The sequence below is a fragment of the Scleropages formosus genome, chromosome 6 (genome assembly GCF_900964775.1).
Source record: "Scleropages formosus chromosome 6, fSclFor1.1, whole genome shotgun sequence".
NCBI classification, from domain to species: Eukaryota; Metazoa; Chordata; class Actinopteri; order Osteoglossiformes; family Osteoglossidae; genus Scleropages; species Scleropages formosus.
This window is the reverse complement of record NC_041811.1, coordinates 12,825,925-12,840,272: the sequence shown is the minus strand read 5'-3', so window position 1 is coordinate 12,840,272 and position 14,348 is coordinate 12,825,925. Positions and strand designations below refer to the sequence as shown.

The 14,348-nt window shown below is 43.3% G+C and overlaps 2 protein-coding genes across 7 annotated transcripts; one reads left to right on the top strand and one right to left on the bottom strand.

The window, feature by feature from the left end:
- Positions 1-3,050: 3,050 nt before the first annotated feature.
- Positions 3,051-4,960, bottom strand: tmem203 (transmembrane protein 203). The gene is made up of 2 exons (XM_018744732.2): positions 4,886-4,960; positions 3,051-4,391 (listed from the first exon to the last, which is right to left on the bottom strand). Exon 2 carries the CDS (start codon positions 4,083-4,085, stop codon positions 3,669-3,671), a length of 417 nt encoding a protein of 138 aa, XP_018600248.1. The 5' UTR covers positions 4,086-4,391; positions 4,886-4,960; the 3' UTR covers positions 3,051-3,668.
- Positions 4,961-4,993: 33 nt separating this feature from the next.
- alad (aminolevulinate dehydratase) lies at positions 4,994-13,392 on the top strand. Of its 6 annotated transcripts, none has more exons than XM_018744664.2 (12): positions 4,994-5,067; positions 6,481-6,603; positions 7,161-7,211; positions 8,357-8,453; positions 8,630-8,765; positions 9,285-9,368; positions 9,617-9,705; positions 9,946-10,001; positions 10,224-10,311; positions 10,389-10,475; positions 10,957-11,086; positions 11,482-13,392. In XM_018744664.2, the coding sequence occupies exons 2-12, from the start codon at positions 6,488-6,490 to the stop codon at positions 11,538-11,540; spliced, it is 993 nt and encodes a 330-aa protein (XP_018600180.1). In that variant the 5' UTR covers positions 4,994-5,067; positions 6,481-6,487; the 3' UTR covers positions 11,541-13,392. The 6 variants fall into 6 exon arrangements, with proteins under 6 accessions (XP_018600180.1, XP_018600181.1, XP_018600184.1 ...); XM_018744665.2 differs by having other exon boundaries at positions 5,026-5,067; positions 6,454-6,603; XM_018744668.2 differs by lacking the exon at positions 4,994-5,067 and adding an exon at positions 5,074-5,168.
- Positions 13,393-14,348: the final 956 nt, after the last annotated feature.

Genomic DNA, 14,348 nt, shown 5'->3' with positions numbered 1-14,348 from the left:
GATAAATAGCGAAAAACGAGAAGAACGAATCATGCATTTGGGGTTGAACACAAAGAACAGACAGGGCAGAGTGGAAGGAGCGAGCCTTCGCAGGGAGGAGTATTGTCCCTCCTCGGCAATAGCGTTTTCTGTCATGTGTCTTGGTATGGTGTGTTTTGTTGGTCGGTGCGCTCCTTTCCTTTGGCGCCATAGAACGAAAAAAAAGGCAGGCACAAAAGAGAGGTACAACAGAGACTTTCACCTACCAGATCACATGATCTGGTAGATCTGTGTCACCGTTATTAGGTATGTTTCAGGCGCTTCCATGTCAGATGAATAAACAAACAGCTTCCCTTCGTGCGTGCTGTTTTTAACCCTGCCTCGGGAACACATTTGCACCCCGCAGCGAGAGGATTACAACTGTTCGTCATCAAAGATTTATCAGCGCGCTGTCACTGCTGGGCAAATTATAAGGAGCTGCTGAGAGCTGCACGCGCAGCGCGGAGGACCGCGCGCTCACTGAACGTAGCGCTCCGTCGAAAGAGCCCGCTTTCGGGGCACAGCTTCGTCATCACCGTCCCTTCCTTATTATATTCACGAAGCCTTCGATAAAATATCTCCGCGCCTTTGATATGCTAATCGCGCGCACTCTGAGGCCAGGAGAGAAATAAGTCGAAATAAATCTTGTTCGCGAAGCGGACGAAGGAAGTGTGGTGGAGAATATGAGCTCTGCGCTCTGAACGGATCATTCTTCTCCTCTCTCCTTTTCCTCCCGTTTACCTCAGATTACACAGTTTTTTTTTTTTTTTTTTTTTTAACGTCGAATCACACAAAACAGCGTGACGTAGAACAGGAGATAAGTAATTTGTAGGGAAATATGTTTATTGAAATTCCGTCAAGAATATGAATTGTGATTTTATCTGCGTACTAGCCCCCCCTGCCCCTCCCCCAGTTACTGGTGTGTATGGGGTCGTAGTAAAACAGAGTGTAATACTACTGAAGGATATCAACCGCATGTTACAGGGCAGCTTTAACGAAATGAAAGGACGAAACCAGCAAAAATGTGTAAAAGAGTTCCTCTCTAACATGCTGTATAATATAAATTTATTAATTACTCCAACTCAGTGCGACTCTAGCTACGAAAAACGTGAGGATGTCAAACCGTTCTTTTTTTATTCGTTTATATTCCAAGCCCATAACGCTTGTTGTTCTTATTTCTCCTGCTCACACTTGAAAGAAATTAATATTAAGCATAAATATAGCATTTAGCGTAGAAATGGGCTTTGGTGTGCCTACAGCACTTTCTGCTGCTGTTCGGTCCCAAGTTTACTTTCTCCACAGACACACGGGCTGCCCCAGTTCTGGGAGAAAAATGCCGCCTTTCACTTTTCTCCGTGACCAACGTGTTTTGGCAACTCTGTTTTTCTCTTTAAAATTAGTACAATTTTCAGCGGAGAACCAAATAAATTATTAAAACGTTCAAAGTAGACCGCTGTATAAATACTGAAGTTATATCGGACAGTGCAGTTTTCCGGAATCGTGTCAGTTTTCTGCATTTTCTGTGTGAAACAGGACACAGAGACGCCGTGAATCACTCCGTGTCCCACGAATCACCTGACCAATCAGGGTTTCGATGATTCGCAGTGGATGCCGGGAAGCACAAGGTTTTTTTTTTCTTTTTTTTTTTTTCCTCCCTTACTTTTTTATATGGCGATCGAGACTCAGTCTAATGCAGGAGGGACCAAGCGAGGGGGGAGGGGCAGTCTAATACAGTCTCGCACACGCACACGCACACGCACACGCACTGTTGGGAGTCCAGTATTAACGCACGGAACGATTCGGGTTTTGATTGGTGTGGTGAAGAAAGTGGATTTCTAAAAGACTTCAAAACAAGCGTTTTCTCCTCTTTCAAAAAACCGTTAATCTGATTTTTTGGGGTTTTTTTTAAATTTAAAACTGCGAGTTAAGTATGCATTTTTGCGTAAAATGTCTGCAGATTGACAAACAAAAGCAATGAACTGCATTTACATTAATTTAGCAGATGCTTTTCTCCAAAGTGACTTCCAATGAACTATATAGTGTTACCAGCCCACACACCTTATTCAGCAAGGTAACTTATACTGCTAGATACACTACTTACAGTGGGTCACTCATCCATACATCAGTGGAACACACTCTCTCTGTCACTCACACACTATGGGGGACCTGAACAGCATGTCTTTGGACTGTGGGAGGAAACCAGAGCACCCAGAGGAAATCCAGACAGACACGGGGAGAACATGCAAACTCCACACAGACTGAGCAGGCATCGAACCCACGTCCTCTCGCACCACCCAGGTGAGACAACAGCACTACTTGCTGTGCCACTGGGCTGCCTGCTGCTTTATGCTTCTTTAAACATAATAGAAATACTCAGTGTTAGTGTTTTTGTATGAAAGATATTTAAGAAATCGGTGGAGTTCAGTATGTGAAAATATCCATATCAGAGAAGGAAAGACCTTTAGGTTTTGGTTGCCATTTCCTGCAAGCTGTCACAATCAAGTCAGTTTCAGAAAAAGACATTAACCAGCTCTAATAAATATTCCAAATCAGTTGTCACACTTTTTAAGGTCTCAAATTGTTACTTTTGACAGCACCTAGTTACACGTAATGAAAAATCCAGACAGAAACTCAATTCCAAACAGAATATTATGTGTTTTGTCATTGAAATATTTACTTCCCTTCATGCATTAATATACAGTACTAGAAAAATCTGAATATGACTAGTCTGAAAAGACTCAAAGAACCTAAGTATAAAACTCATATCTAACTTAAGTACCACACAGGCACTGTTGTAGTACCCTCGAAGGAGGCATCCTAAATTGCTCCAGTGAAACACCAACAATATAAATCAGCAAAAACTGACATTTGCTTCCGATTTAAAGATTATTAGCTAATAATAAAGAGAATGATAAAAATGACTGCACAACTTCTGCACAGATATGTAGGCTTAAATACCAATGTTTATTTACAATTTGTACATGTATGACAAATAAAAAAAAAAAAAAAAAAAAAAAAAAATGTAGGCAGCCGACAAGTAAGACGACAAATGATGGAGGCAGAACCAAATAAAATGGATCGATTTTACAGTTTCACTGTAAGTGAACATACGGATTTTTCAAAATTCTACGCACAGGCATAATCAAGAAGACAAACACTGCCACAGATGTCTAATGCAATATGTATGTTTCTGAATTGACTGCACCAACCAGATATTACAAGGTATACAGCATCTGGGAAGAGAACACATCTCCGGTGTCAGTTTGTGAACATGTAAAATGTCAGAACAGACATCATAAATCGGGCTTAGGACAAGGCTTTCAACATCAAAAGATGGGGCGGAGAAACATGGGTACAGGAGTCCCAACAGTCCTGGAGGGGAAGACAGTTATAACCAGCCACTTGACTCTCAGCAGAAGACACGTCTGCAAGCTGAAACCTTGAGTGTCCAGACGTTTGGTTATTACATCATTAGCCGTATATGAATTCCACGTTCGCTTCCGAACGCTTCCACTCTCAGGACGGCAGCAAATAAGCTAGCAAGTCCATCGGGGCAGGTCTTGCAGCGGTCAGTCTGACACGTTGGCTCTGCGCAGCTTTGCTTGTGTTCCATCCCCCCTGTTGTCAGAGGTTAGGTTTGGGCAGGATGCTCAGTTGACACGGCAGGCACGGATCATGAGGAGCTGCAGGAGGATAAAGAGCGGCGAGACGATGAGGCCGAACCACAGGTCACGTGCCTGCTCCTCCTCAGCCAACTTCTGGCACAGGAGAACCTCGCACACCAGCTTCAGACTGAGCACAGTGAGTACCCAGAGCAGCCGCAGTACAGCCAGCCGCCGCTCACCCTCCTGGTATAGGCGGATTGACACGATGGCTGTGAAGTAGGTGCTGAGGCCATCTGCGGCAAAAAGTGGCACGAAGACCAGCCACCAGCTCATCCCAGATGCAAACAGGTCGACTTGCAGCGCTACCAGCAGGCTGAAGACTAGCAGTGCACCCAAGTGCAGGAAGAGCTCGAAAGTGGCAAAGCCCAGCCATTGAACCAACTCCCGTAGGGAGAACAGCATAGCTGATGGGATGGATGGTCAGGAGGCTGCACTACAAATATTGGCAAGGTGTCCAGAGCTCCTCCAGGGCTGACAGTCCAGGAGCAAAGCACGATAATACTAAGCCGAGTCAATGAAAATGAGGGGCAGTGGCTTATATGGAGGACTATCAGAAAGCAGTTCTAAAAGCCGGAATCCTGGAAATGCAGACAATGCTGCCATGAAGGGAACAGGACCGGGGCAGCTGTTAACTGACACGCAATGTATTCAGCACTTGGCTTACAGTCAGGACCTTAACAGAGAGCGTGACAGAGGTGATCATTCAGCCTGTGAGGGAGAGAAAAGAAGGCAAAACGAAGAACATGAGAGCAGAAGGTCACTGGAGAGCACATATCTACATATTTACTAGCAGTCACATGATGACCATGGCATTATTAAAACAAAGGTGAGGCCCTGGCAATGTTACTGATGAATGATCATCAAACCAGGAAATCAGAAAATGTTCCATACTATATATATATAAAACAAACAAACGTTTGTTAAAATAAGTTACTCCAAAAACAGGTGAAATAATTCTGTGGCCGGACAAAAATCAACACCACAAAATCATAAAACAAACAGGCTAGCTCTGCTGTAGCATCTCCATTCTCATTCTGATTCTACACAGCATTGAGCATAGCGTAGTAGTAGCTAAAAGGGAAAACATTATTATAAACTGCCCAGATTCAGGCTGGAGTTAACGAGATTAACCTTCAGATTGAAATTAAAACCAATCCACATTAAGTCTGTGAAGCTCCTACACAACTGGTTTCGTGAGTTACCTGCTTGAGGGTCCAAAGAGAGCTCCTCTTTTTGGACATTTGCTCCGCTCCCGTCGCTGTGTCTTCGCGCAGCGTCCAGTTATCGCGAGAGTTCCGCTTCCGGGTTCTGCGTCGTATAAGAGGCTATGCTGGGGGTACGGTAGCCGAGAAGGTTTGTTGCAGTGCGTAGAGCTGTAAAGAAGGTGAGTTCAGTAGCAGTTAATTAATGAGTAACCGTTTAGGTAGTTGCTATTCTCCATGTTGCATTGCACAGCTCACTTTTGGGAACCGTATTGTCTGTCCAGTAAGTGTAACAACTTGCACTTATAATTACTCCGCTGACTCCACCGACCGCGAAGTCGTGACCTGAGCGGGTCGCTTCGAATCCGTTGGCTCGCGTGCTTTGCGCGCGTGCAGCTTAAACTTAAGTTAACGAATCCTTTCTTTTAATTTCCTTTTTGATTAATAACTTGTGCGGTTATTGCTTGGGATGGGTTTCTCTTTTCTCTGATACGGAATAATGCATCGCAGCTCTTTGGGTCCATTTTTTGTTTTTGTTTTTGAAGTGTAAATTCCACAAACTGAACAATGAGCTTCTTACTCGTCAGAGAGTATGCTGTAAAATATGATTCGCTCTCGTTACTGGCATAACGTTTTAATATGTAAAAAATATCAAGTAGAAGTAGACGACCACTACTGCACATGTACCGAAGGAGCTTGTTAACTTAATTCACTGTGTGTAACTGTCATAATAATACGCAGATTTTTCAGTTAATTTGCTTGCTGCACGGCTTCCATCGGGTCCTTCTGTTTCGGAGCGTCTCTGAAAAGTTGGCCGTTTTCCACTTTCTCCCTGCGGAAGTGGGTTTCGGGTCTTGCGTTTTGCTCATCGTCTCCTATTCTTCCTGACAGGTGGGCGTAAAAAATCGATCATCGGCCCGCTTAATCCGTGGAGTGCACACGCATGCTTGCCCCCCGGCCCTTCTGTCCCCGGGGCTGCTCTTCATCTCGGGCTTTCTCACCCTTTTCGGGCAGCTTCGTTTCACCAGTTCAGGAAGAACTAATGGAGACTGAGATTTTTATTTCGTTTCATTCATTTTCTGTACTATAGAACTAAGATAAAATTCAACAAAACCAAGCATCACATGATGTATTGCAGGGCAGCTGGTGACATAGTGGTTTGAGCTGTTGCCTTGGAAACAAGAAAAGTGGGTTTCAATCCCTGCTCCTGCTGTAGTGCCCTCGATTTGAGGTGGTACTTCTGAAAACTGAGGCAGTGAAAGTTTCCCGGCTGTACAAATGGCTAAATCACCGTAAGTAGCTTAGTTTACAGAGCTCGCGTAGGAAGTTGCCTGTGAGAAAGCCGTCGGCTAAGAATAAATAATGGCAATAAAAATGACACCGCATTTAAAGGGGCTTAGATGCCTTGCTGCATAGATGGCTGGCATTTCCTTGCTGGTGCTATTTGATGGCCTTCCCATGTGGGGAATGAAAGAGGGGTTATTACTTTGCTGCTGGAAACAAAGTTTGCGTGAATAGCGTTGTTTGTGCGTGTGAAATGTTCTGCTTTGTCTTTGTCCTTGGTGCAGTTCAGTCTCCCGCTCTTGCCTTCGTAGGGACACGATGCAGTCTGTCGAGTCTGTCCTGCACAGCGGGTACTTCCACCCCTCTCTCCGATACTGGCAAAGCTGTGCCTCGGACCTGCGACCGGAGAACCTCATCTACCCCATCTTCATCACGTAATATTTCTGGCCCTGTGTGTGTGTGTGTGTGTGTCTCTGTATTTAGAGTTGAATTTTTGCAGTCTGGGGGGGGGTGGCGCAGTGGATTCGGCTGGGTCCTGCTCTCTGGTGGGTCTGGGGTTCGAGTCGCACTTGGGGTGCCTTGCGACGGACTGGCGTCCCGTCCTGGGTGTGTCCCCTTCCCCTCCAGCCCTGCACCCTGTGTTGCTGGGTTAGGCTCTGGCTTGTCGCAACCCTGCTCAGGACAAGCGGCTTCAGCCTGTGTGTGTCTGTAGTCTTGTTTATGGAACGAAAGCAAGCTGGAACAGTTGCTTGCCTTTTTTTTTTTTTTTTTTTTTTTTTTTTTTTTTTTTTTTTAAATATTTTCCTCCATTTTGCTGAGCTTATGAGATACTTTATTTCCACCAATTAAAGGGATTGATAATGAAAAGGTAGGGTTTCTTGAACCATGTTTCCCTTATTTCTGCAATTAACCCATCATTCCCAGTCAGCTTTTCGTGTATGAGGAGGCAATCGGGTGGTAATTGCCACATTTTAACCCCATCTCACTGCAGGGACATTCCTGATGCGGTGGAGCCCATTGCCAGTCTCCCAGGGCAGGCCAGGTAGGAGATCAGTCTTTCTCACCCTTCCATGTCCATGTCATTACATAAGTCTGGAGCATTTAATTTTGCAGATGGGTCAATAGTGCCTGGTTTCAGTGGATTGAGCTTCCTCGGCTGGTTGTTCGGTGGCCATGTGAGTAACGGGTAACGTGGTGAAGTGAGAAACCAGTTTTCTTGGGAGTTAATTTCGTCTCCTCTAGAAACGACTTCCTGGAGACGTGCTGATTCCACACAACGTCTCGGGAAGAGGGCATCATGTAAGTCAACGGTAATAAAGGACATAAGTGGAAAGAGAAGTGGGTTTTGTGGTTTTTCAGTGTCTAAGCCTTGGAAGCTGAGTTGTTCCGGTAGCAGGATCCAAAAGCATTTCACAATGGAACAATGACCACTGTCCTGGAGTACATTACTGTGTCCTGGTGAAGATGGTAAAGGCTGTCATTTGCAGTCTTAAGGGGTGGTGTTGGAGTCTTTGCGATGGTGTGTTCCTCCCTGATAAATGCAGTCTTGCTGGGCAGAACCAAAACCAGGCCTTGTCGAGATAAGGGTGCGATAGCTCTTTGTTCTCCTGCCGACCTCCCGTTCCAAGCCTGCCCTCTGTTACTGTCAGATACCACAGGGTTATAACACATGTACAAGGTAAAATGATGCTTTTTTTTTTTTTTTTTTTGAGCTGAGCTAGGTCAGGAGCAGTTTTTAGTGGGGCCTCAGGTGTCAGTTACCGAATATCCTGTAAGCATAATACAGATGTAAGCACTGCAGGAAGCGGGGCCACAGAATCAATTTTCAAAAATTTTTGCTACCAGATCCATCCAAAAATATACATTCATGTAATTAAAGAGCAGCTTACTGGCTCACTAATCCCCATCGATGGGAGGTCTGATGAATCAAGATGTGTACACCCACCTAGGTTCAGGGTTTCTGCGGATGAAGTAAATTTCCGTTTAAGTGAAGAAAAACTGTGTGTGTGTGTGCGTGTGCGTGCGCGCGCACACGCGCGCGCACGAAAACCCAGGATGTGCCCTGAATTGCTCACCATGTTGACTGTGACTTGCCTTAGGCCCTGTTCTCATTTGTGTTCTTCTGTAAAGGCATCTACATAAACTGTGACCCTCTGTGTGATACCTTCACGAAAACTCTCTGCTTAGATATGGAGTGAATAAATTGGAGAACATGTTACGACCCCATGTGGAAAATGGCTTGAAGTGTGTGCTGATTTTTGGGGTCCCTGCGAAAGTACCTAAGGTAGGTTACAGGCAGTTATTATTGAAGAGAGTACGTAAGGTTATGTGTGTCGTGAACATTCTTCTAGCTGTGGAGTGTTGCTTTGAATAGTTAGAAAAACTATGCAGCAATTATACTTTCTCTCTGACTTTGGTTTGTTCACCAGTTGTATGGAATGACTGCTTTTAACCCTCTAGGATGAGCGAGGCTCTGCAGCTGATGCAGATGATACTCCTGCGGTCTTGGCTGTGAAGGAGCTGCGTTCCACCTTTCCTGAGCTGCTCATAGCCTGCGACGTCTGCTTGTGCCCTTACACCTCACATGGTCATTGCGGTCAGTTTCTCTTCTGATTTCATGATCTTTCTTTGGCGTTTCTTCTGTTACACACATGATCCATGACCAGTGTATGCCCCTGTGGCCACCTCTAGTCCACCTAATGTGTATGTGCCCATTTCACACTAGGTAGCAGGGTAGCATAGCATCTAATGCTAGTGTCTCATAGCCCCTTCCCTGTGGGTTTGAAAAGAGCTCAGTCTGAATGGAGCGTACATGTTCTTCCTATGTTCACGTGGGTTTTCTCAAAAGTCTTGTTTCATGGGAACTGGTTACTCTAAATTGCACTGTGTGAGGTGAGATTATGCTATGATGGACTGGTGTCACATCCAGGTTGTACTCTCTCACACCCTGTACTTCCAAGATGTACTCTGGCCCACTGCCATCCTGTATTGGACAAGTGGTTAAGGGTAATCGATGGATGGGTGGACAGTTTCCCACTTAGGAAGGAACGTTACCCACGCTGAAGAATGCTGTTGGATTCTGTTAATGGGAATGCATTTGTGTTCTGTTGCACAGGAATCCTGCGTGAAGATGGCACCCTGGACAATGCAGCAAGCTGCATGCGCCTGGCAGAGGTGGCCCTGGCCTATGCCCGAGCAGGCAAGTCTGATTCCCTTCCTCTCTTAATCTGTCTTGCTTTCCTGTCCTGTCCTGTCCCAACATGCCTGTTTTATCACCCATCCCTTTTTGGCTGTTCCAAAAGTAGAAAAAATTATCTGATATACACAGCATGATGGGATGGGGAAAAATGCTGTGTCCCAATCAGTGTTTCCAGATACCACTAATCTACTTCTGTAATGGGAGTGCATATAATAAACTTTTTTTTAAATCGATTTTTCTTCTCCCAGGCTGCCACATTATTGCCCCATCAGATATGATGGATGGTCGAGTGTGGGCCATCAAGCAAGCACTGATGGCCAATGATATGGGCAACAAGGTACAGAAGATGGGACTGCACTTATGCCAACCATTCTCTTAATGAATCAAAACATTGCAGTGTTAAGACATGTATGTGCAAAATATGTGAATATAATTGTACTTCTCAGTTCAGTATAAACTTGAGTTAACCTGGTAGCCTGAATTACTTTGGAAAAATTGATAGAGGAACAAAAATTTCTACCCAAAAGGAAATCCTGGGGGGGTTGGAGAATCCACTGAAATCTTCTGTCCCCCTTAGGTGTCTGTTTTGAGCTACAGTGCTAAGTTTGCCTCCTGTTATTACGGCCCCTTCAGGTAAATTTCAACTCTTCGAATAAGGATTAGGTGCCCTTGGCTCACCGATGATAAACACATGCCTTGTAAAAGGACAGCATTTACATGTTTTCTTTGTACACTGGAGTACATTTTGACTTAAATTTGTATTTATTTTCAAGATGATGGGCACCCTATAGCAGTTTATTACTTGCATGCTGTTGGCTGTGTTGTCGTAAAACAGTGACTGTCTTCTGTGTCTAGAGATGCGGCCCAGTCCAAGCCAGCGTTTGGAGACCGCCGGTGTTATCAGCTCCCCCCAGGGGCGAGGGGGCTCGCACTTCGGGCTGTGGTGCGTGCGTGCGTGCGTGCGTATGGTTCACTGAAGTTGCAGGAACAGGTTTTAACTTCCTTCTCGTTGGCCTGCAGGATCGAGATGTTAAGGAGGGTGCTGACATGCTGATGGTGAAGCCAGGATTGCCGTATCTTGACATAGTGAGAGAGGTTAAGGACAAGGTTTGTACTGTCTGCATACAATTCCATCAGCTTTCACCTTTCAATCCAGTAGTACTTTTCACTGTTACTATTTTATTTATTTACTTTTTTTAATTTATTTTTCCCCCATCTTGCATTGTTAAGCTGCTCACAATGATTTGGTCATTTATACAGCTGTATAATTTTTACTGTTTCAGTTCAGGGTTAGTATCTTGCTGGGGTACTGCTGCAGAATGGGGGTTTTGAACATAATTACTTTGAAAGCAAGGCAGCGGTTCTGCTATGCCACCTGTTGCACATGCTTAATTGGTAATTTACTCCAATAACACTACTTTTTCAAGCATTACCGCAGTGCTTAAATACATTCACATGACACAGCCCAAATGGTTAGATTGTAAAATGGGTTGCCTGACCATCTCCAGTATTCTCCTGCCTTGAAATGGATGTTCCTCCTTTCTGACATCACTAACCATCTTCTCCAATCTGATTCTTTCCTCCCCAGCATCCCGCTCACCCCTTAGCTGTGTACAATGTGTCGGGGGAGTTTGCCATGCTGTGGCACGGCGCTCAGGCCGGGGCCTTCGACCTGCGTGCAGCTGTATTGGAGTCTATGACTGCCTTTCGCCGTGCTGGTGAGATGGGGCAGGGGGAAGACGATAATGTTAAGTTGCTATAAATGTATTGGCTGTATTATTTTCTTTACCCAGCAGTTTCTCAGGAAGTTCTGAGTCCTGAATACTTTTTAATATATATATTTTTCAAATCCATCTCAGATTTTTGACAACATTTACCATTGTTGAATGATCCACGCACACGCATTGAGTGAAACCGCTTGTCCCAAGTGGGGTCGCGGTAAGCCGGAGCCTAACCCAGCAATACAGGGCTATTATACTGTGGATTTGAATGGGAAGGGGGGGGAGAAAAATATTTAATGATATTCAACCAAACCCTGGCTTGCAGTAGATGGTAATTGTTGAAATCGATTTCCTGCTTTTTAATGTTAAAATTTAATTCTCTGTTCCTGCAGGTGCTGACATCATCATTACCTACTATGCCCCTCAGCTGCTTACCTGGCTGAAGGAGTAGCCAGTAAAGGGGTAAAGCAATACTTAGTCTGAACAGTAATTATAAACTTTATATCCTGGTCATCAAAGCTAAATGTTTCTAACCAAAGGGGACCAGAACTTTCCAGAAAGGCAATCAGTATAGATCGACAATCATGCTATCAGCTGTTGATGAAACTGTCATATTACAAATTAATTTAGGCTCATCGAGTACTGTTTCACATGCATCATATAACGACAGCATAATCAGGAAGCTAATGTTTCAGCATTGTCACCTGTCTGCTGTTTTCTGGGCATTTTGGATAACAAAAGCTGCTTTTGTTTCAAAAGAGAAATGATCATCTACTTATTTCCATGTGTCTCTGAAACCAATGATCACTGCAGTCAGGTTCATGATGACATTTGCAGCTGATTTCTGTGTTGATTTAAATCAATCTTATGTAAACTTCTTCTTGACAAAACACACTTGAATGTATCTTTCTAAAAAGTGCTTGATCCAGTAAAAAGATCAAAATAGGTTTGAGGCTTGTTATGGGAAAAGTTGTTTAAATGAGCCCAAGTTTTTACATGTACTAAATGTGGTATATTGTGTAATGCACTGACTTACACGAAATACACAAATAATATAAAGCAATTCAATGTAGTATGTGCCTAATTCATCTGGATATTAACCAATATTTTTTTAATATTTTTTCTCTTTTTATATCTCCATGCCATCATTGTTAACAGCACAGTTAGGGCACAATGTAGGCTGTTAAAGAATTGTAACACAGAAAATACAACAATTTGCAGAAAGGCCATCTGTACACTGGGTTTCATTTGTTTCTTCTGTTTAATTTTTGTATGGAGTAAATCTTTGTTGTTTTATCCCATAGGCTGGATGTTCTATACTGTAAATGCAAAATATTTTTGCAGGGCAGAATGTTGATGTAGGTAATAGTGGTAGTTGGCTATTACTGAGACAGTTGGAATGAGTGCAGACTCGGAATGTGTTGGAATAAAAGCAGTATATTCATGGCTCTTCAGGAGCTAATTCATGATCTCTGCATTCTGAAATGGCATTTTAAGGAATTGTGGCGTTAGCCTAAGGAAACTGATTGGTTTTAGTGCTCCCTGGAGACGCTGAAGAAAAGGGAACCATGGGTGGCCATAGCTGTGATAGTGCTGCTTTCATTTACAGCTGCTCCTTCCCCTGAGTGGGTAATAGAGCAGTTGCCTTATATTGCTTTTTAAACTGTATAACACACAAAATCCTGTATTTGTATGTTTGCTCCCTAGATCAAAACTGTATTATTGTTAGTGATGTATACTGAAAACCATACCTGGAACACCAGTGTTTCTGGGAACAGAAACAGCATGCCCCAGCACTGCTCTGTATACTTGAGAAGGTTACACTCATGAGCGGTATAACCATGTACATACTGTCCTGCTGATAGTGTAACTCAGCAGATGACTGTATCTCCCTGGAGGGACTATAGTAGGCCACTATACTGTCAATCACGGAGGGCAGCACTGACGCAAAGGGAACACGAGGGGCTGAAACGCAAGGACGGCACATCACTCTCCTTGAACATACATCCCATTGGATGTTACAGTGGTGCACAGGGTGGCACTGGTACCTCAAAGCTTTTGTGTTGCGTGTTTGAATTGGGCTCAGTAACTGTGGCATTTTGAAGTTTTACCCATGTCCAGGTAGGTTTCCTCCCACAGCCCGAAGACCTGTTTTAGATGTACTGGTGAATTTAAATTGGCGAAATTGTGTTTTTGATTATACTTGTAACAGACTGGTGTTGCATCCAGAGTGCACCTACCTCACAACCTGTACCTCTGCAATAGACTCTGGACCACTGTTGTTGGTTGGTTTTTTTTTTTTTTTTAAAAATACATGTATTGTTTCCCAGCTGGCTAATTTATAGTCTGAGACTACTTTTTGACTTCATATAATGTTGTCTAGTTTATTTTTTTTAACATACTTTTTCCTTTGTGTCCGAGGATAAAGCTTAAACATTGCTGCATAGACCATACTATCACTACTATCAGCAGCTTACATCACAGTCACAATGTTAAGAACACCATCTGACAAAGGAGCAGAGATCGTGTTTCTCCCATTATCGGATTTCCACCTTCTCTGTAGGCCTGAATTTCATTTCCTTTGTCTCACTTACTATTCCAGTTCACTATCCTACCTCTGTATTCCTGACATCCTTTTCCTTTCTCTGTGCATCACTCTCAATCTGTCTCAGCAGTGTAATGTATTTAAAATCTTTGATATTGATACATTTGTGTAATGTCATATGCTAATGTGTGTAAAGTTAACGTCTTTACTAATTTGCAACGATATGAAGTACAAGTAAACACTAGTTAACAGTGGCAAATTGATTTTTCAGTTAAACACCTATAAGCACAAGTATCCTGTGTTTTCACTCTAAGAAGTGAAATGTACTCTTTTCACTGAATATCAGTGAGTGTATTATTATCCTGGTTGAAATTATTTATTGTGCAAATGTGTATGGGGTGAATGATATTGAAATGCAACACACAATACTTACAGTATATTGTCCTCAAACCATTTTTGTTTTCTTCCAAAGGCTAAAAATTGCAAGATAATTTTGGGAGACATGGTTGACTGTCAATGGCCTTGGTTTCTTTGTGCCACCAGTCAAAATCAAGTCTGAATGGGTAAAATAATGTGTCAAGTCATAGGTATAACAATGTTTAAATAAGCTTAATTTAGCCCCCTAAATATTTGTGTATAACTTGTATACACAATATAATATTGTATATTACACAGTACTTTTTTGCTAATTTTTTTTTTTTTTGGTCCCACCAT

What these genes read in the sequence shown, in the direction of transcription:
- tmem203 (XM_018744732.2), bottom strand. Translation starts at nt 4,085, where the DNA reads ATGCTGTTCTCCCTACGGGAGTTGGTTCAATGGCTGGGCTTTGCCACT.
- alad (XM_018744662.2), top strand. An exon ending in CCAATGATATGGGCAACAAG is followed by an intron (nt 9,706 to 9,945) that starts GTACAGAAGATG and finishes TGTCCCCCTTAG; the next exon opens with GTGTCTGTTTTGAGCTACAG. An exon ending in TGAGAGAGGTTAAGGACAAG is followed by an intron (nt 10,476 to 10,956) that starts GTTTGTACTGTC and finishes TTTCCTCCCCAG; the next exon opens with CATCCCGCTCACCCCTTAGC.